The sequence below is a fragment of the Pteronotus mesoamericanus genome, unplaced genomic scaffold (assembly GCF_021234165.1).
Source record: "Pteronotus mesoamericanus isolate MK-2021 breed Mesoamerican mustached bat unplaced genomic scaffold, CSHL_Meso_final contig_130, whole genome shotgun sequence".
Taxonomy (NCBI): Eukaryota; Metazoa; Chordata; class Mammalia; order Chiroptera; family Mormoopidae; genus Pteronotus; species Pteronotus mesoamericanus.
In genome coordinates this window covers 8,882,497-8,904,286 of record NW_026555060.1, presented here as the reverse complement: position 1 = coordinate 8,904,286, position 21,790 = coordinate 8,882,497, and the positions used below count along the sequence as shown (strand labels likewise).

Below are 21,790 nucleotides of genomic sequence, written 5' to 3'. Positions count from 1 at the left end.
GACATTTCATTTTACCTTTTGTTATGAATCTTGTCCCATGTAGGTGTTAAATTCATATCCCCATAGGAAAGGCCTTGGTTTTTCCTAGCCCCGTTTCTTTACATACATTTTCTTAGGGGAAAGAAAAGTCTTTCTTAAGTCTTTCCAAACTCTATCTCTACAATCAAGAGCAGTGTCCTTCCACCCCACCTGCTCATCCAAACACATCTCGAAACACGCACCCTGGCGCTCTCAACAGTCGTGAAGTGAACGGTCCATTCCACTAATAGGGACATTTTGTCCATATAGTCAAGCCCCCTTTGCCTTAAGTTCTTGACCACTCTTCAGCAACAGCTCATTATAGACAATTATGTGAATAATTGTAGATTCTAAAATTATCACCAGTTAATTCCAGGCCTTAGAAACATTAATCATATGCTAGTGGTGTTGGTCTGTGGTAGATTTGACTTTAAAGCAGGCTTCAGTTAAGAATCAAAGCTATTTTGTGTGTTTATTCACAATACACATCTCTGTCTGAGAGAGGACACACACTATCAATCACATCAAAAAGCAAGAGCGGGGCTAATTTTGATAAACTATGTGAGGTGCATAACATCCTTTAATGAACTTTTCACATATTATTTTGAACAGTGGGACCAAATAAAATTCTCTGTACCGTTGACTGTTATACTTTATAAATGTGACTAATCAGTGAGCAGAAAAAAGGTAGAAACAATAATTATACCATTACATATAGCCTTAAAGTATAAGATTTAAATATAGTTTAAGATTATGCAGTATAGCTCTGGGGAAATACCCAATTTTGATTATAAGTTCTCCTGTATTTTTGAAGAAATTTATAAAATATTAAAGTATAAACACCTGTGTACCCAACATACACAAAGGATAATAGTGAACATTTTGTCACATCTGCATTATACCTTCCTTTATGAAGGAAACCAAACTCTACAGAGGAAGCTGAAGCCCCCTTTGCCTTCCCTGCTCAGTCTCACCCTCACCCCTTCCCAGAGACAGCCATGCTCTTTAATTTACTGGAGAAATAGTTCAACTACCATGATCCGCTCCATTTTTTTTTTGTGCAGAAAATATATTTAGCTTTATGTTTTTCTGTAGTAATATCTAGCTAAATATACCACACAGAAACTCTGGTTTCACTCTGGAAATAATGATTTCCATGTATCAGAATAAATGTTTGGACATTTTACAAAATTAAGCTTCTCAGAATCATCTAGAAATTACAACAATGCTCTAATATTTTTTAAAAATGATAGTTTTATGAAGATCAATTATTTTATTGTATGAAAGAGAAAATACCTTTTTCTCTTTCATACAATAAAATATACCTAGGGATATATTTTCATGATGACAATATTAAATGCTTACTATATAAGCTTTTTTGATCAACATAATTTCTTCAACATACTTTCTGAAGTATTATTAATAATGTAGACCATGTTACCTTAATGATAATGCAAACAAGAGTTTCCTATTTTATTACATTGAATATGAAATAAGATAAATAGTATTAACAATATTTAGAGAATTCTAATAAAAGGCTTTAGCAACATCTAGAGAATTCTCTATCATTTTATCTAGAAGTGTTTAATAGAGAATACTTGTCATTAATATTTGAAAACAAATTGTACTTCCATAATGTCCAAGTAGCTCCAGAGATTTTCACCACTGCAGGAGTAATTAGGAAGTAAAATTATGTAGTGTTTGAAGTCTTGGGCTTATCACCCAGGTCTTCGACTGGTGTAACTTTGCTATTATATTGTTGGATGGCCTTGGAGAAAGGCCATTTAATCACCCTAGGATTCAATTTCCTCATCTCAAAATGTGCCTTTAAGAAAACCACCTTGGTTGGTGGTATAGGGGCGGGGAAAGATGAAAAGCGATTATCATTAATATTTCTCCCAGCTCTAAAATTTTATCATTCTATTATTCATCTTGTCCCTTTCCCCTTCCCACTCAATGTTCTAGGATATAGATTGGTAATTAGTCAAAATTGAGGGGATCTTCCAGCAAAATAATCAGATTTAATATTAAAGGTTATAAGAATTTGAAACAGAAAAATCTTTTTAAAAAAAATTCAATTTAGAATTAACTCATTCACAAGGAACCAGATAAAAACTGCTAGAAAGTGACATTAGAAATAGAGAAATATGTTTATATTTACTATTAACTATAAAGATTTTTATAGGTTGAAGAATATTTATCTAAATATACCATTTTAAATATAGTTGAATTTCTACTTAAAACAATGTTACATGTGTCTTATCAAAGTGGTACATGTTTAAGGTTATGAAATATTTCTTTGTCAGTGCAGAAATAATAATTAACTGCATTATATAATCAGTGAAGATGATGAGACTGTCTCATGACCCTGTAATTAGGCCAAGTTATACTTAATTTCTTAATATCGTATCTCTTTTGAGAATATTGCAAATAATTACTGTGGAAGGGTATATAAGAATTGACAAATGAGTGAAATGATAAGGCTTATACAGGGGAAATAATAAATTTGCCTTTCAATAGTTCTTATCTACTATGAATGAAAATAGAGTAATTTCTTAGGGGATTTTAAAACCTCCTCTATGTTTTGTGGAATTTTCCAGGCAGCCATTGCATTCTTTTGTACAACACTTAAGGTCTGGGAGATAAAAGGTGGCAGTGATAAAGGATCACAGGGGCATGTGGAAAAGACTTCTCTGAAGTTATCTTTCCTAGTCCATTTTCTTCCATTTAGGAGTATTTTCTTAGCAAGTTTACATAAATGGCTATCTATGGTATTTTTAGTAATCCCAGGAAAGGAGAATATATGCTCTGTAGTGACAACTGTTATAATTGACTGATCCTCACAGACCCAGTGCTTTCTGTACATGAGACAATGGATGTGAAATGACACCGTAAACTATAACAAATGTTGGGAATTATTATTGAGATGACCATTCCAAGGCTGACCCAATTGTGAGTTTTCTCACAAAAATTCCTTTTAAGTGGCAGGATTCATTTGTAGCTATGAAGGGACTGATGTGACTGGGCAGGGACCTAGGATCTTGAGTATCCAAGTCTTCATGTCCTGCCTTCATGATCCTTCTCTCAGGTTCCGGAGAAATACGTGTGCCGAGGCAATGCCAAGTACATGCACACTTTTTATTATGATTACATTCCAACATGGCCCCCTACTAAGCTAAGTTGGCCCATAAGCAGAATTCCTTTCACTTAAACTAGGAGGAGGAGGAAGGCATGAAACCAAAGCCTGCCAAGTGGTCCCCTTCCCCTTTCGCTCTGTGCTTTCGGATGCTGAGGAAAGGGAAGTCAAGGAAAAGCACACTAAAAGGCAAGGGGAAGATAAAGAGTTTTCTGTAAGGTTTGTTCTCTGTGAAAGGGGTCGGGAGTGGGAGTGGAATAGTTATACTTTTTCCTCTTCCTTTAACTCTGTTTTCTGTGCAAGAGCAATTACTTTTTTCTTTATAGAAAATAAAGACTTTGGTACCTGTGCCATACTCTAGGTATTAGAGGTTTTTGTTTATTATTTACCCTTTAAAAAAAATTGGGTCTGTGCATTCCAGAGTAGCTGTGATTAAGTCAAAGATCCTATAAGGTAAGCTAACCAGCTACAAAGTCATATTAACGTACCTTGTTTAGTAACTGTTAAGTGATTTTTGCAAAAATTTATTCATGGTTTTGCTTTATAAAGTATGAATAATCTTTTGTCAACATAAAGGAGTGACAGTATGCACCAAACTGATAAAAAATGGGCTCATCTTCTTGGCTTTTGTAGGCTGTGGTCTAGATTGACTATTGTTAAGTTGGGTGACCAATGCCTTGTTTTTTTTTATAAACTGGGACTAAGATTTAATATCCTTCGAATACTCATCTCCATATTCTACAGTGATACTGAGAATATAAGTGAAAGCGAAAATGTGGGTATGTTTTGTAGTTATGTGGCCATTTCAAAAGGTCTTTTAAGGTACAGAGAGGGAACTCAATGCTGAAAACAGCTGTTACTCCACTTGGGCCATCTTTAATTTTTCCTTACACTGAAGCTATGATCCATTCCTGCATGCTTTTTCCTCTTCGATCCTATCTCGTGTTCTAGAGCCTCATTCCTCTTTTATGTGGCAAGTTTTAAATATTTGAAGGCAGTTATGCTTTGTGAGATTTTCATTTAAAGTTCAAATGTTTTAAGAATATCATAAACCACAAAAATCATATGAAACTTGTGTCTGAGACAAATAATAAACATTGCTTTGCAATGAATACAACTGGCTTCTAGTTTAATTAAATATACATATCTACTAGGTTTTTTTTTTAAACAAAGTAAATTTTATTTTGGAATGATTTTCAGTTTACAGAAAGGCTTCCAAGATGATAGAGAGTTCCCATATACTTGGCACCCAGCCTACCCCAAGTGAACATCTTACGTGGTATATTTATCAAAACTAAGAGATTGACCATGTTATGTTATTATCAATTAAATTCCAGGCCTTATTCAGAGTCCTAGTTTTTCCACTAAAGTCCTTTTTTTGTTTCAAGATTCAACCCAGGATATCATACTGCATTTAAAACTATTAGGCAAAGTCCTTTTAAATCCTATTAATCACCTCAGTCATTTCCCCTGGGACAGAGAATGGGTAGGAGAGCTATTGTCCTAATTACTGAGCTGGAGAAGCTGAGGCTTGACCACACCAAGTAACCAAGATACCTTATCAGGGCGGGAGAGCAAAGCTCGCCTCCCTTTGCACCCCTCTTCCACCTTTCCCACCCTACCCCCCTCCCAGGAGTCTTGGTTTTCACCCCTTGGGATATCCCACCTGACCTACCTCATCCCACCAGTGCAGACGTGCCCCTACGAGACTGGGCCTATCTCTGCCCCATCGCTGCTTCCCCTAGATTTGAGGGCCAGGAGGATGTCTTAGTGACTTCAGCCTGGGCAGAGGGAGGCCCTGTGAAAGAGAGAGAGAGGGGCAAAGAGGGAAACCTGGTAAGAGGGAAACATTGTTACTTGCCTATGCAAATCATTCATTTGTTATAGATGAAAAATGACACAAATTATTTTCAGTTTCTTTAAGATGAATAGTCTGTTTCCCTATCCCTTGAATTCTTATGCTTTCTCTGACCAAAAGAACTTGGCAGGATAGAGGTTGTACCAATTCCGGGCTTTGAACTCAAGAAGGCTTGTAGCTTCTACTCTCATTTTTATGGAATCCTGAGACAGTCATGTGGTTAAGCCTGAGCTCACCTGCTAAAGAGGCCACATGGAAGAGAACCAAGTCACCCAGTGAGCAGCCTATTAACAGCTAGCCAACAGCCAGACAAGTGAGTTAGACCAGTCTCATCTGAGCTGTCAGCTGATTGAATGCAGTCCCAGGAGTAACCCTAGGTGACATCAACAGAACTGCTCAGATGAGCCCAGCCCAACCTGCCAACCCATAGCACTATGGGCAAATAACTGGCTTTTTAGCTGCTAAGCTTGGGGATGTTTGTTAGAAGGCAAAGGCTAACTGTCACACAATTCCTTATTTCTCTCTTAGTAATGATATTCCCAATTCATTTCAGGAGGCAGTATGCCAGTCCCAGGAGACAGGATATGATTAGTTTACTCAATTGTGACAACTCTGTTCTGTGTTGTCTTAGCTTTCTTTGAACCAATTTGACTATTATGATTGAGCATACCAACATTTACAGAGATAAGAGTTGAGTTGGCAGAGTCAAAAGACCAGAAAGAAACTCCTAGAAGTAGAGAAGGTAAAGAATGTATTATCATTATGGGGAATAATTGATGCATAATCATATTATTTATTGAGTGCTTATCCCATGCTAGACATTAACTAATTCAACCAACAGAAGATAGTCATTAATTAGTCAACCAACATATATTTATTCAGTGCTTACAATGTGTGAAGCACTGTTCTAGACTTTGGAAATACAGCAGGAAAGCAACAACTACAATGCCAACAACAAACCTGGCTCTTTTGGAGTTTTCATCCTAGTGAGGGGAGAGAGGCAATAATAAGTAAAATATGTAGAATGTTAACTGGTGGTAAGTCCTATGGATGAAACAACAAAACCAGGAAGGACACTATGGAGTAGAGTCTGAATGACAGTGATCCAAACCCATTTCATGTATTATCTCTTTTAATCTTCTCAGCACATTTTTGAAGAAGTTACCTATATAAACCACGATTCCTATTTTCAGATGGGTAAACTGGGGCCCAGAGTCCTCCAGTGCCTTTTCTAAGGTTTGATAGCTAGCTAAGTGGTAGAAACAGGTTAGGGTCTGGGCCACTTAGCTTTGGAGCTGTTCTCTATACATTGCCTCTCATATATGGAGCTGGAAGGGCCCTGCGGATCCATCAGAATGGGAAGAAGAAATGTGGTTTGGTAAAGCATTGAACAATATTATCATAGTATCCATTTTATATTTTGAGGAACTAAAATAAACATCTCTTGTTCGGGTGGGGAAAAAAACTTCAGAAAGTAAAACTGGACAAAATATTCTGGGCTGGTGGGTGTATTCAGTGGTTACAAAGGATATGTCAAATATTTTCCATTAAGAAACCCTGATTTAGTCCAACCTTTTCAATTTATTGCTGTAAGACGAGGAATCTCAAGATTGTAAGCGACTCGCTCAACTTCCTAAGGCTTATTTTTCACAGAATCAGGATGGAAAACCGAGCGTGAAAGATGAATCCGCCAGCACAACCACAAGAGATGGGCTGGGCTGCGCAAGCCTCTGCGCTTTACCCTGCACGGCTGGCCCCAGCCAACTTCTCTTGGCTGTGTGGCTTCTCCTTTAAGCTGCAGGGAGGCTGGGATAAGTGAGAGTGAATTACTGAGTCAGGGAGACCCATTTGCAAAAGAGAAGGAGGGAGTATAATTAGAAGAGAAGTGAGAGGAGGCACAGATGAAGAAAATGAGGGTAGAGATCAGCTAAGAATAGGCAATGTCAACTCCAAGATAACTGTTTCCACCCCAGGAAGGAGGAGGGAGGGGGTGAAGATGGAGCAAGGACAAAAAAGGTTTCTATATCTCAGTAATCCTAATTACAGTTCTAAAAGGCAGGTATAAATAGTGTTGTGTTGTATGTGGGAAAACTAAAGCTCAGAAAAGCTACTTTACTTATGGCAAAATCACATAGCCAGCAAGATAGTCTCCTGATGTTTTGTTTTTTTCTTTCTTTAGGTCTCTTTCTTCACTTATTTGTTTCCATTGTTTCTTCCCTTCCGCTTCCTTTTATTTGTACAAGGTGAGGTATTTGGGGTTTTTTTCCCTTAAAAAAAAAGTTATCAAGTATCCAATCATAGAGTATGGTTACCATGACAACACAGCCTTTACAGAAGACTGACGCCCGTTTGCCTCCAGAATCGTGTTTCATAACACAGATTCCGTTCCTTTGTGGAACTTGTTACAGCCGCAATTTTACATTTTGTTTGGATGACCATTTACTTAACGTTTGTCATCCATTAGACTGTAAGCTTCATAATGGCAGGGACCAGCCTACTTTTGCCAGAAGTGTGCCCCCAGCGTTTTGCACAATGCCTAGCACTCAGGCTCTCTGTAAACACTCGCTGAGCAAATGCTCTTGTGATTACTCTCAGCTTTCTTCTGAAAGTTACATGGACAGTAAGCCTTAGATCATAATTATGATAATAGATTCTGTATAACGAGTCGGGCGGGTATTTACAGGTAGTACACAGGTAAATGAACACACACACACACGACTGCACAAACAGCCCGGGGCAGGTGCGCCCAGAAGGAAACGTTCTCCTTCGGAAAGAGCCGAATCAGAGGTGGTAAACACCTAGCGCGCTGGGGTCCGCCGGGCTGCGACAGCCTCCGCAGCAGCGTGGGAGGGCACCCGAGGGCGACCGCACAGCTGGAGTCAGGCCCCAGGGGACGCGTGGGCCGGTCCTGGGCGCTGGAGGCGGTGAGCTGCGCTGTGATTGGCCCTCGCCTGCCGGGGTGGGCGGGGCTGCGGTGGAGGGCGGGTGCTTGAGCTAAGGGGGTGTGCGCCGAGCTAGGCTGTAGTTTCAGTATAAACAAGGAGCCTGACTGGTTGTGCGGGAATTTTTTTTCTCCCACTTGTTCCCGCGCGCTTTCGCTCCCTGTCCTTTGGTTGCACTTGTGGTCGCGCAGCAAACAGCCGGGAAGGCGAGGATCTGGGGTCCATCTGCAGGTGGGTTGTTCCCTTGCCAGGCTATTTTCTCTCGAAGAACAGAGCTCGGCAGAGGGAACGCACGATCTCTGTGCGCTGCGTTCCTCCAGGCGACCCAGGAGCTGCGAGCTGAGCCAGCCCGGCTCTCAGACTGCCCCGGCTGCCGGGTGCTCCTCGGGACGGCGGGAGACCCTGAGCAAGCGAGCTCTCACTGGCTCAAAGCGCTCCGCAAAAGCCAGTGATCGGGGAGGACCCTGTCCCACCGTCGAGGGCACTTGGGGCTGCCCTGGGAGCGGACTCGGTGCCAACAGGTGCGGGACCCAGCCTCTGGCGCCCAGGCAGGACAAGCTTGGGTTTTTCCTTGCTTCTCTCTCCCCAGTCCCGCATCCAGGCTTTCTGTTGCGAGATCGCGGTACAGTTTTGGAGGATTTGTCTGAGTTCTGGTCGCGTTCATCCTTTCTTCATCCTCTCTTCCTATGCACTCAGCTAGGTTGTGTCCTTATACTTATTGGCTAGTTTCCGTGTTGGGGGAGGGAGTGGTGAAGGAATTATTTATTTATAATGTCGGAGCCGCATAATCTAGGGTCTGATTTAGGAAGGGACAAGGGAACAGAAGTGACGTGCTCGCCACCTGCGTGGTGATATTCTTTCAGCCCACTCCCGTTCGACTGGCGAACTTGGGGCGCACCGAGTCGCCTTGCGCTTATCTGAGCTCAGGTGAGTAGCCGCGGGTGACCTGGCCGGACAATAATAACGTGAACTGGGGGTACCTGGGAGCCTGGCGGGCAGATAGCGTGAGGGAGGCTTCTCTTTCTAGGGCAACGGTGGGGACAAGAGAAAAGAGTAAAAACGGGGCGTGTGTGTGTGTGTGTGTGTGTGTGTGAGTGTGAGTGTGTGTGTGAGTGTGTGTGTGCGCGCGCGCGCGCGCGCCTACCCATTGAGTATTGGTTCTCACCTTACCCCAACCGAATTGGCGCAATTCAAGCAAAAGCACCCTGCAGAAGGTGGCACGAGTGCGTTAATAGCAAGAGGAGTTCTCTAGGTAGAGACTTTCTCCGGTGAATGTAGATGTCTGTCATCTTCGATTAATTCGGGGGGTATAATGTGTATGGATGAAAACACTGAAATTTGCTTAGGTGTGTTTGGGCCGAACACATCCCCAAGGAATCTTTCGTCAGCAGCGCCATGTGACGATGGTCAGGAACTGCTGGTGTGCGTAGATCTATATTTAGCCTTAGATGATCTCTAAAGGGAAGGTCTCTGAACGGAGTCAAAAAAGAGGAAGAGTCCATGGATGAGGGTTTTGCACTCTTGAATAATGTCTGGTACAGTCAGACTCAGATGGGGTGAATAATTATTCTTTCCTCTCGAAAACAGTAGCTAGAGCTTGGCATGTGATCTTTGTGTCTCATTTTAAAACATAGTTGGACCATGGTGATAAGTCTGTGCTAAGAAACAGGGAGGTTACAATTAACCAGACAGAGTATATACTGATTGGAGATTTGGGAGGAAAATAACATGTCAGGTGATGTTAAGAGCAAATGTAGAATTGATGTCTAAAAAGAAATAATAAAAATAAAAATTCTTGGCTGCTGAGATTTTTCATAGAAAAAAAAGTGTCCCCTTGTTAGACCTTTTCAATTAATGGTTCTGTATTTGGTAAAGGAAGGAATAGTTGAATCAATGAGGACCCAGGGCACTTTTGGTAGAAATCAGGGTTCACAAGTCGTGCTATATTATGCCTTTCAAACAGATTTTCTGGCAAAGATGAGAAGACGACTACTGATTAGCAAATTTCTTGTTGGCATTCTTCCACTACATGTCCTCCGATCCTTTGTTTTCCTGGAGGTGGCAACATTTCTGGCTACTAAGCATACTGGCCTTGGACTTTCTGGTTGTCTAATGGAGTGTTAAATTCTTAGACTTTATTTCTCCCATGTGCATTTTCAGTCTTGCTCAATATTATGTGCTTCATTAGACAGTTAATCTGCTACTACCACACCTGATACCTGGGGATCATATCTTTTGAAATAGAAAACCATCAGAAAGCATTTACATATATTGTATTTCCCCCCCTCACTTAGCATCTAACTTAACTTATTCTTAGGTATATATTTCTAAATATTTATCATTTAGCATAAATAAGACATATTTCTTATATTATGGCTAACATTACTATCTAAAATGAACTACTGGCCAATAAACGGCAATAAGGTAAAAAAAATCAATTGAGTAACACCTATCTAAGAAAAAGAGAAATGGCCAGAAAAGTGAGGAGGAGAAGCCTGGTGTCTGTGCCAGGAAGGTACCTAATGTGGTACAGGAATTGAAGGGGTCAGCTGTATCAATCTCCAAAGGCAACCTGAAGGAGTTAGAATTTGCAGGAGCATTTGGATGACCCCAAAGAGAGTGTCTCCTTTGGCAGGATATGGGGAAAGGAAGGTATTCTCCTTCACTTGAGAGAAAAATCTGGAATCTCTGAAGCAGGGATTTAGAATCTTGATTCCAATACCCACAGATAATAAATGGAAAGGCCATTATAAATTCTGTGAGATCAAATTGTACTGTTGAAAATACTGTGATTGAATTCAGGAGTTGCCTCCCCATCCCTTTCATTTTTCTAGAACCACAGTTGTCCAGTGAAATCTACAGAAATATCTGTGCAACCCTTTATTATCCTAAAATGGCAGTTGTTGTAGCCTAGTGCTGTGGACAGATTTCTGCTTTTGGAATAGAGAGACTAAGATTCTAACCAGTCTGGTACCCTACCAAGTCACTTACTCCCTATACCTGCAATATCTGTAAAATTAGACAGGGTCAAACTAGCTAATGTACAAGTCTCTTTTTGCTCTGTGATAACTGATTTATATTTTGCTGTACTCTCACTTCACACATTTGCATGCTGTATTAGCACTGGAAGAATGAAGGTTAAAGTGATCTGCAATCAGCTATTCAGCTACTTTCTGGGTGCACAGAAGTGTGGAGAGGAGAGTGAAATTTATTGTTTTTGATGAAAACTGTGTAGAGATTTAATATTTCTTTAAACTTCTTTTGTTTTCCTCCTGAAATTATATATAAAAATACTAATTATCAAGAAGGTTGAATCTGGAAAATTTTTTTGAATTAAGTCAGTGTTGTTATTTACTAAATTTTAAACCAGTTTTTTGGCCAGTCCTTTTTTCTTAGGTTTATATATTTATTACTTTATTACATCTAGGAAATCATTCAACTGATAGAAATTTTATTAGGAATTCCTGGTATGGGAATTAGTTTAACACAGGGAAAGTATAAATAAGCCTTGTAAAAAAGCCAACACTTTACTGTGTAGACTACCAATATCTTTCTGTATATTTGAAAGAACGGAGGGGGAGGCATTAATGTAGTTTTTCAAGAATGTAGCTGACAGCTACTGTATTGGACAGTGCCAAAGAGGAATATTTCCAATATCCCAGAAAGTTCTTTTTTTGACAGTACTTAATTAGCCAATGATGATTTTGATTATCCAGAAGATCACTTTTATTCCTCTGGGAAGATGAAATAATTAAATTTAGTCACAGACACCTAAGAAATAGGAAATAAGACTAACTGGCTTTAACAGCCAGTATACATTTTCAACAGTACAGAGTGAACAATGCCATTTTTCTAACTTCAACAATATGCCAAGATTACAAATACTAATTTCTCAATTTTTCTCCCCGAAACTGTAGTTGTCCTCTTACTTTTCTGAACCAGCACCAGCTATCATTTTGCAGAAAGCACCAACTCTTTCAAAGACCATGAACGTAGAGCCATCTACTGTCAAACTCAGGAACTGCATAGGAGTCATAGATGATTAAAAACAATGAGTAAGGAATGTCAACATGTTCTGCGATTCATTCCCAGAACACAGATTTATCTCATAGAGAAGTTTTAAATGATTATCCAGGCCCACTTAGAGTTTCCATGTACTTAAATATCATTTTGTGTTTTAATAAATTGCGAGCAAGATATTCCTAAGACAAAAGATGAAAACTTTGAGCTCTGTTCGTTCTCCAGGGAAACAAGGTAGTAATGACTTGAGTCAGTATTCCCTGCTTCCATCAATTAGGAATTAGTAAAGACTTTTTTAAAGTAACAACTAGGGAAAATCAAGCAAAGTGCAAATTCATATTTTGTATGGAAGCCTATATGACAAATCAGAAAATAATACCACCATTTCATAATTGTGGGGAGAAATAGGACCTTCTTTCCTCAAAATACTGACTTTTTCCCCCTTGATTGTGAAATTTACTAAGCATTTGTGACACCTTTTCAAAGAATGTACTTATCTTGGATTTACTTACTTTTTGTTCACATGCCAGAGAAGTGAGTTGATTCTGAGTTGTCTGCTCTGTATGTTTGTATTCGCAACACAATCTCTCTTTTTTTCAAGGTTAGCAGAAGTGTAGCATTTCTACAGTTTCCAGAGTTGTTGTTGGACATCTATGTTTTTAGGACTCCCCCTGGCTAAAGAAAGGACTGAGAAGATAATCTTTTAGACATTTTCAAGCTCAAAATAAGCCATATTTTAGACAGTGTCAGAAACCTGACTTTGGCTTTCATCCTGGCTCAAATCTGTAGTTAGATACACTCTATGAACTTGCAGTCAAACCTTGTATTCAGGGATCCAGCAGTGCCAGTGAGATACCAGCTGGAGTGAAGCTAAAATACCTGAACTCCTTCTCCTTCAGATCTCTGGAACCTCAAATGAAAGTAGGAAGGCGATATATCTCACCAAAGTGCAAAGTTCCTTTGGAATCTAGATGGATATTGGGGAACCAGGAATTCCAGGGTATTAAATTAAGCCTCTCCTCACTAAACAAACATGCTTTCAACATTCAGCTGTGATAGGGAGGACTTCCTCCACCTCCACAGGTTTTTTTCTTTTTCTTTTTTAAAATTGGGACATATGCTCAGGATTTGACCAGAAGCTAAAAGATAGTGATCAATGTAAAGCCTTTGGATTTATTAAGTATTTGAAAAAACACTTTTTTTTCCTTTGACTCCTACTTTTTCTATCTCATTCTCCTGAGTGTAAAGGAAACACTGACTTGACATTCTGGGAGAGATTTACAATGCAGCTATAGCAGATGTTGAAAGATAGCTTTTGATTTAGTTCCCACACCCATCTTTTCCTTGACCTCTTTTCCAATTCGAATTGTCACCTGAAACCACCTTATCCTGGTGCACCTGCCTCATCATAAATAACATTGTGAAAAAGCAGCCGCTAATTCAAACACAGGCTGCTGTTGAGAAAAAGGCAGCTTTTCATCTGGTGCTTTAGTTGCTTTGAAACCATTAGGCATGCCTTTCAAATCCATTCATCCCTTAAATCATCCAGAGCTTGCTTCCTTGCGGCTGGATCAATGTCAGGCTGAACTTTTACAGGGTCCTTGGAAGAACATGATATATCTTTGTGAATTAGCTGTCCCTGTAAGATATCTTGTCTGTCAACCAACTTTCCAGCTTACCAAATTAATTTTAAAAAGAACATTCATCTTGTATACCTGGGTTAGATGTATCTTTTCCTTCCCTTTGGGAAGTTTTCCAGCTGCACCTGTAATCTGCATGCTAATTTTGGTATTACCAAACTTTCTTTTAGCCTGGTTCATTGTTTCAAAAACCAAAATCTGTTTTTCATTGTCTTATTACATCCTCTCCATCCTGAAGGACTCCCCCAATTTAGGGGGAAAATGCCTATTTAAATATCTCTACCCAAACCAAAAGAAGGGTTCTTTTTTTAATCCTCTTCGACACCATATGTTTGGTACTACCTGGAAGTACAATATTCTTTGATTTCTAAGGAGGGGTCTTGAATGTGTTAGACCAGGATTCCCTTTAGAACCACCCCCCTGTCCTCCTTTGAGGCAGGGCATATAAATACCTAGGTTCTGTACAGGTCAGCACATGTGCGTCCTAAGCCGGAGTCTGAGCTCCTTGAAAGTGCACACAACTTGTTGCATTTTTCATGGAGAGCTGTTTGTGATTTCCCACAAAAGGTTAAGAGCCACTGGACAAATAGAATGTCTTCTGCATTTCCAGTAACTGGTTTACAAATGAAACTTTGTAAGGTGAGCATGACCTGGGAGATTAACCTGCCCTCTGCCTTATCTCCCTGGGGGTGATTTGAATCAAGTCAGCAGCTTGCTCAAGGGTCTTCCATAAATCTCTCTTTTTCCAAAGGAATTAACTACTATGAAGTTTGACTTAATGTTCAAATTAATGGCAGTAGTTAACTTCTTGCTGTCACACATTCTAATTTGGGAAGAGTCCATTTTTCCTAGACAAGGTTTTTTTTTATTAGCAGGTACCCATGGATAGGCATGTTGGGTTGGACAAAATTTGTGCTAAAGAAGAATGACTGTAGAGAAGTTGATTTTGAAATCATGTTGGAAAGAGTAGAGAGGAGCAAAATAAAAATAAAAAATAAATGTGAGAGCTGTAAAGAAGTTCGCTGCAGATAGGAAGAAATCAGAACTATATTGAGATTGAAAAAAATAAAATAAATGGAAGTTATGGAATAGGAGACTGACACAACCCTTCTTCCACTAGGAAATCATTAGCAAATGAATCCTAGAGTTAATAGTGCCCAGGAATAGATAGTTCTCTGGATTGTCATGTCTAGTACTTGGATTTTGTGTTTTCTTAAACAATAACCAAGCCACTATTTAACCTTCTGAGTCTTTTCATTTTCAGGACTGAAGCAGGTGGAACTAAGGTCCTGGATGTTAAATCCGAGTAATACTGAACAACAGTAGATCTTGATATGGGTGATACTTGGGAGGAAAAAAAAAAAAGATCTGCCATGTTTACTTGCTAGGTATTTAAAAATACACTGTACAAACAGTACTTTCTGTACCATTCTGTTGACCTTTCCCCTTGTTTATCAAGTGTATCTATTACACTGGGCAGTTGATCTTTCCAGAAAATGGCTAAGCAGGCCACTTATTAAAGGTTATCCAGAAATGGAGAGCGAATACTGTGACCCATGATCTTTCTTTTGGTCATTTGTCTCATTAACATATTTTTACTGCAAGTCTATAAAATACGCAGAAACCAATATTACTGCATTTCATTGACTTTAAGATGCCATCCATTGTAAGATGCTCTTTCATATATTGCTAAAAAAAAGACTTAATTAAACATATTTTCTTATCATTTGACTATTTCTGTGCTAACTAATTTCAAAGATACTATAATATAGAGAAATGTGTACTAGAATCTCTGAAATCTTTATCTAGATGAGACTATGTTTTCATTGCAAAGGTCAGTAGCTTAAACACTTATTGATAGTATTGCTTTATAAGAAGAGTAATTAGTGTCCTTAATACATCTTTGGAGCAAGGATTTATGTAGCACACGTAAAACATAAATTTTTCTAATAGCCTACAGTTTGGGACAAACTGACCGATTTTTCATTTTATGGTCAAAAGAAGTTCAAAGAAGCCACTTGCAGTAGAACGTGATGTGGTGTAATAAATTTTGAACTTGATGCCTGAAACCCTGCCCTTTCTGTCCCTTAATCTGATGTATAACCCCAAGTGAGTTACTACAGCTTTTCTGAACCTCAGCTTCTTAGGCAGTCACAACAGAGAGAGGAGGCCTGCCAAACGGTGGTTGTAGAGTCCAAAGGTGCACCTGTAGGTGGTAAACCTGACACAGATAGGGGCTGCCCATGGTGCTTCTCAGGTGAGGGGCCTCGAGGCAGAATCAGAGACGTAAAGGACTGTGGGAGGTGGAGAAAGGCAGGGAGAAGGCCTAAGGAACTGTAAGATGCTGTCACTGGCAAGGTAGGAAATATGACCACTGTGCATAAATAAGGGGCTGGAGTGTCTTGGAATGACTTGGGTCTCAGCAATCGCTATGTGCAAGTTCAACAATCAAGGTGGCTTATGGGAAAATCAAATCAGCTGATTAGCCACAGAACGTCGGGCTAATTAGAAGGCAAAAAATGACCTGTGACATACTCTCTTCTTAAAATTGATTTTTAAGTGTAATAAGCTGTAACCCCAGTGAACGTCCCTCCAGCTGGTTTCCATTGCTGTCTGCAGTGTTTTCTTTTGGTGTCTGGTTGGAGGGGGTTTTCTACATGTTGAGACTTTTTACCTCCTCAGACACATTCTATGTGACAATTTTCCGAGGAACAATACAAAAGCCTTTTTATCTTTGCTCTAATAAGGCTTTAAGAAGAGCTTTGCTATAAGGGAAATTGGCAGTTTTTATTAGAATTTTAAAAGGGGTGAGCAAAATTGGAAGTCATTTTCCAGATGAAAAACCAGCTGGGGCGGGGGTTGCAGGGTAAATGACTTTTCAAAGTGTTCAGGGCTATTAAGCACCAGATTAGGACTTCACTAAATCAGAGTCCTTGTCTACTTCTGAGTCCTTATCTGCTTGATGGGAGCGTATAATTAAGATGTACAAATACTTGGTGGCTTTTGGTGCTGACTTCTAGAAAGGGATCTCTGAGTGACTCACGACTCTTTTATGGGTTAATGCTTAGTGTTAATAAATTGAAACCAGCCAGGGTGTAAAATTCAGGGAAGTTCCGTTGGGCTCACTTGGGGCTGCGGCCACATCATGGTGGGATCTCAGCCTGGTCACCAGACATCACCTCCCAGAGTCTCTGTTTGCACATTTATGAAAAGAAGAGACTGAATCTGGTTGTAGTGCCACTGGACTTTTGCTTCTTCTGTGACTGTCTTGTCATTGCTAATGACTTAAGGTACATGTTCTTCCACCCGCTTGAAGCCTCTGAATCCTTCCCACTCATTCTCAGGCCTTAGGCAACCACCTCTAATTGATTGCTGTTATTTGAGGGCAGGAAATGAAATCCATTTTCCATCTTGGACCAGATGATTTCTATGGTCCTTTTGAACTTATTTTCTGAAACTCTCAAATCCTGGTCAGCCATCTCACGAAAGCAATTTGTAAGCGTGGTTTCAGTAGTGGTGAGTAGTTAAGTGGAAAAAATGAGGAAAATGCATGGTTCTAAGCACAGAAAAAAGAAACTCCCAGGGCATGATGGTTACACTTGTCATCCTGGATGTTAAAGAAGGACACTGCATGGTTTTAACCATCTAAAGCTGTTTAAATCGAGACCTAGTGTTCCCTTCAGGCTCTCAGAAGTAACCTTTAGGTACTTCTCATTTCAGGTCTCCATGTCCCAGTTTAAGGATGTTTCGCTTTTCTCTGGGCAAGGATAGCCAGGCTTTTGTTTTTTCTTCCCACCAAGGATTTGTAAAGAGTATATTGCTCATGAACTGTACTCATAGAAAACTGGTAACTGGAAGAGGACAGAAACATACTTTGTCCATTGCCTTGTGAAATGTTAACACTGAGTTATTTATTTAACCGGGAATCCTACATGTGAGGTCTTGCCAATGAAGTGTAGAGCATTTGTGTTAATGTTTACATTCCATGGTTCCTGATCCTTTGGCCATGACCTTGTCCTGCCTAAGCGAGAGGCACAGCACGGATGACCTTAATTTTAACAAATCTCCCCAGAGAGAGTGATTCTCAGGAATCACTTTCTTCCCAGTTGTGACTCTGTTTTCAGGTGTCCTTTGACATTCTCCCCTCAGCACTGGTGTGTGGATGGGATAGAGTACAAAATGCCAAAGCTTTTTCTCTAGCTCTTTTTTGGATGCCACTTTCCCTAAATGCCATTTTTACCTGCCATGCTGGCTGTATCAGGGATGCTGTTTTTTCCCAACACCTCACCCCTGGATGCCCCCAGCCAAGGTGCCTGCACACATCGTGAGGCTGTGGCCCCATTCACTGGAGCTGGGACAGATGCCCCAGCAGTGAGGGATGTGCCTTCTCAGACAAGCCCGTGCACCCCTGCCCCACTGTGATGCAAATGCCTTTTGGCGTCCTGGAGAGAAGGATTAGCCCAGGTGGATCCTCCTGCAGCCTCCACACACCCTGTCCCTGTCAGCCCGAAGCTGGAGTTTGGCTTCCTCTCATTGTTTGATTTCTGAAACCCTCAGTCTGGGCAACTCCTGAATGCCTCCATTGTCCAGACATGCTGCCAGAACCGGGGAGTCTGTTCAGAGCTGGGAGCTCTGTCCCTAGGAGTCCAAGGAATATCTGAATAGCCTCTGGCCTCTGCTGAACACCCTCTGACAAGGCTTTGTGAGTTGCAGAGCACGCAGATGATGAGGGCTGGCACAGTGCTCCTTGTTCTCCAGATCAGGTGCCTTCTCAGCCCACGTGTTTACTGAGAACTGAGGCCTTAGAGAGCGCCTCACCCTAAAAAAAATTTTTGACACAAAGGAGTAAAAACCTACAACATCCCACCTTCCAGTGAAAACTGAGGAGTCAGCATTAAATCTCTTGATGCATACATCCATCCATCCATCTATGAACACACACACACACACACACACACACACACACACACACACAGTGTACTCTCATTCTAGGCCTCTTTTACAATTTCACTTTTCAACTTTTGTTTTGCTTATCTCCTAATCTATGCCCAATGCTAGTCTGTTATTTCTTAAGTGTTAGATAACACTTCCCAACTTTGAAGGCTTGCACATTTCCTCTTTATGATAATACTTTCCTCAGTGGGGTAAAACAGTTTGAAGTTCAGTTCTCCTCCCCACATTTAAGATATTTCTTTTTACATTTCTAAATCCTTTTATCCTTTTCAATGACATTGATTTTAGAGAGGGGGAGGGAAGGAGAAAGATAGGAAAAGAAATATCAGTGTGAAAGAGAAACATCAGTCAGTTGCCTGTCACATGAGCCCCAACCACGGACTGAGCCCACAACCTAGGCATGTGCCCTGACTGGAATCAAACCCTCAGCATTTCGGTTTGTAGGGCAATGGGACCAACTGAGCCACACCAGCCAGGGATGTTCATATTTCTTAAGGGTTACGTAGTATTTCCCAGTGAACTTGGAAAGCTTACATATTTCCTCCGTAGGATAATACTTACCTTGGTGGGGCAGAGCAATGACCAGATGTGAAGGACTGATATGTACATATGGCAGCCAGGGACTTTAATTTAAGTCCAAATTAGTTCCGTTGATCTAAACATTTTATGGCATTTCATTGAATGAGATTGGTACTCAAAAGTATGCATGTACCTGTTACTCAAAGAACAATTTGCTTTTTGACGGATTCTGGTATTGTATCACAACCTAACCTGTCCTTAAAATTGCCTGTTCCCTCCTTACCGTTAAAGCATAGTCCTATTAAAGCTTACTTTTCTTTTGGACTTCATAACACTAACATTTATTTTCTCCTTTTTTACTTATTTTAGGAAAGCATGCCTCAGACACCTCCCTTTTCAGCAATGTTTGACAGCAGTGGTTACAACCGGAACCTCTATCAGTCTGCGGAGGACAGCTGTGGAGGGCTGTATTACCATGACAACAACCTCCTCTCCGGATCTCTGGAAGCCCTCATCCAGCACTTAGTACCTAATGTGGATTACTATCCTGATGTAGGTATCCCTGTACGCTAAATACATCCTTGGTTTATAATTCAGCAGAAATTATAATACAAGAGCCAGGGACCCTAGACACTATAGAATTATATCTGGGATGCTAAGAATTTTTCTAATAAGAGATTGCATATGATTAATGACTGCTTTGCGATCAAAGCAAGCCTGGGTATGACTCAGATTTTGGTTGTCATCTACATATCAGTTTCTTTTCAGGGTTGGTACCACATTGTAGGCAGTCAGATACCATCTAAATGAAGTATCTGTAGGCTTGATTCTGGCATATAGTGTGGTCTTTAAATAGACATGCCAGAGAACATGGGATATTCTCAGAATGTTTAATGCCTTTTAGTTTCCAAGACCATCACTATGCTGGGAAAAGTAAAGTTAGGGAAATGTCATAGCAAAAAGAAAAAGTATTATATTAAAAATGCAATTCTTTGTGATTGGACATTAGATGACATGCTTGCTTATGTTTTACTTTGATAGTGGATATTTGTATAGATCATACTTTCCAATCTAGACACTTCATTTATGTTTGCTTAGCCCTTATGGCAATTCCAAAAGGCTAGAGAAGAGAAAACAAATTCATAACTTGCACATGGTCTCACTTCTGGTATAAGCAATCAAACCCAGCTTTTCTAATTCTGGGACAAGTGATATTTTTCCCCTTCTTTGTGCCACAGCTACCCTGTCAACCAGCAGCTGGTTGTTGATAATAATTTTGTAAAAATATCTAGACAGTAGCTTCATATGTTTTTATAAATATAATAATGACCTTGATGTGCAAAGGGTAGTTTGTGCTCACCACTGTAATTCAACAGAACGTTCCTTACTGAGTTATATCTTTGTGTGTGATTTGTTACATAGCATTTTCAAATATGTTGCCACACAGGGAAAACTTGTAATCAAAAGTAAAAGGAGTCCCTTGTTCAGCCCTGTAAGTGTTTATGAGCTACAAAAGGCAACTAAAGGAGTGAAAAAACCGATGGAAATTTTCTTTGCATTGGGAGTCTGAAACTATTATAACAAAGAAGAACCACTTCATTACTGACTTCTTGGGAGACAATGTGGTTAAAGAAAAGTATATAGTGTGATATTGTATTTTATCAAATTGCTTAGCCTTTTGAGCAAGTAAATAGAATACTTGGAAGCCTGCCTTTGAGTGTGGCGACATGGCACACAAACCCTTCAGTGTGCTGCCCTGATACACTGAGGAATTCTTAAGCTGATGTGGATTGGGTGTTTCTTTGGTTTCCATTGAATTACCATAATATTTGGACACAGAACATGATTCTGTAAGGGTGGCATGTTTTAGATTTATCTCTCTGGGCTGAATTCCATGCTTTTTTACTAGAGTGAGTTATATGTCCTGGTGAGCCAGCTCCCAGAGGATGGACGTGAATATGTGCTGTGAATAATTTCAGCAGCTAAACTTATCCTGGACTTCAATTATTTTTAGTACGGTTTAAAGGAAAAGATCCATGAGAAGGTAAAGGAGAACTTCATCGTGTGGTGTTTTACTGCTAGTAAGCATCACTCTTGAAAGTGTAGCAATTAACTTTGATTAAGGGAACTTAATGAAATAAGATGTATAATATATAGGAAAGATATTAGCTTCAGAGCGAATGTAACCATGTGATTTTTTTTCTCTTTTGCTACAGAGAACATACATATTTACCTTTCTACTCAGTTCTCGGTTATTCATGCATCCGTATGAGCTAATGGCCAAAGTTTGCCACTTATGTGTTGAGCACCAGAGACTAAGTGATCCCAACAGTGATAAGGTAAGGATATGTTTTGAACTTTACATTTTTTTTCTATTAGGTTTGGTAACCCTGTGGCTTGGATTTTGTGACGTTGGTTTCCTGATGTAACCCTAGCTTATCCCCAGGCTGAGGTGCATATGTGGTATCATGGCTATGCAAAGGGAACTGGAAAGGGCATAACAAGCACAGTACAGATCTAATATCATGGAAGATTCCTCCTAGATCCTGCCTTAAGTTGGTGGTACTTGGCGTTGGCTTGGAGGTGGGGGGACTAGAACTTCTTCAACCCCAAAGACTTTGCACTAGAAGTTTATCAGTGACACTGTTTGTAATTATTTATTCGACGTAGTCCATGGTAATTGACATCACTGAATTAGATTTTG

General features: G+C 40.0%; 1 protein-coding gene across 4 annotated transcripts in view; it reads left to right on the top strand.

The window, feature by feature from the left end:
- Positions 1-8,047: 8,047 nt before the first annotated feature.
- The window catches only part of RASGEF1B (RasGEF domain family member 1B), a 36,266-nt gene continuing 22,523 nt past the window's right edge, over positions 8,048-21,790 (top strand). The window contains exons 1-3 of one of the 4 annotated variants that reach the window (XM_054591997.1): positions 8,048-8,185; positions 19,456-19,638; positions 21,303-21,425. In XM_054591997.1, the coding sequence (XP_054447972.1) occupies positions 19,462-19,638; positions 21,303-21,425 (300 nt within the window). In that variant the 5' untranslated portion in view covers positions 8,048-8,185; positions 19,456-19,461. Of the gene's footprint in view, positions 8,186-8,223; positions 8,476-8,498; positions 8,882-19,455; positions 19,639-21,119; positions 21,168-21,302; positions 21,426-21,790 lie in introns of those variants that run through there. The other 3 variants (XM_054592000.1, XM_054592002.1, XM_054592004.1) reach the window with 3 other exon arrangements.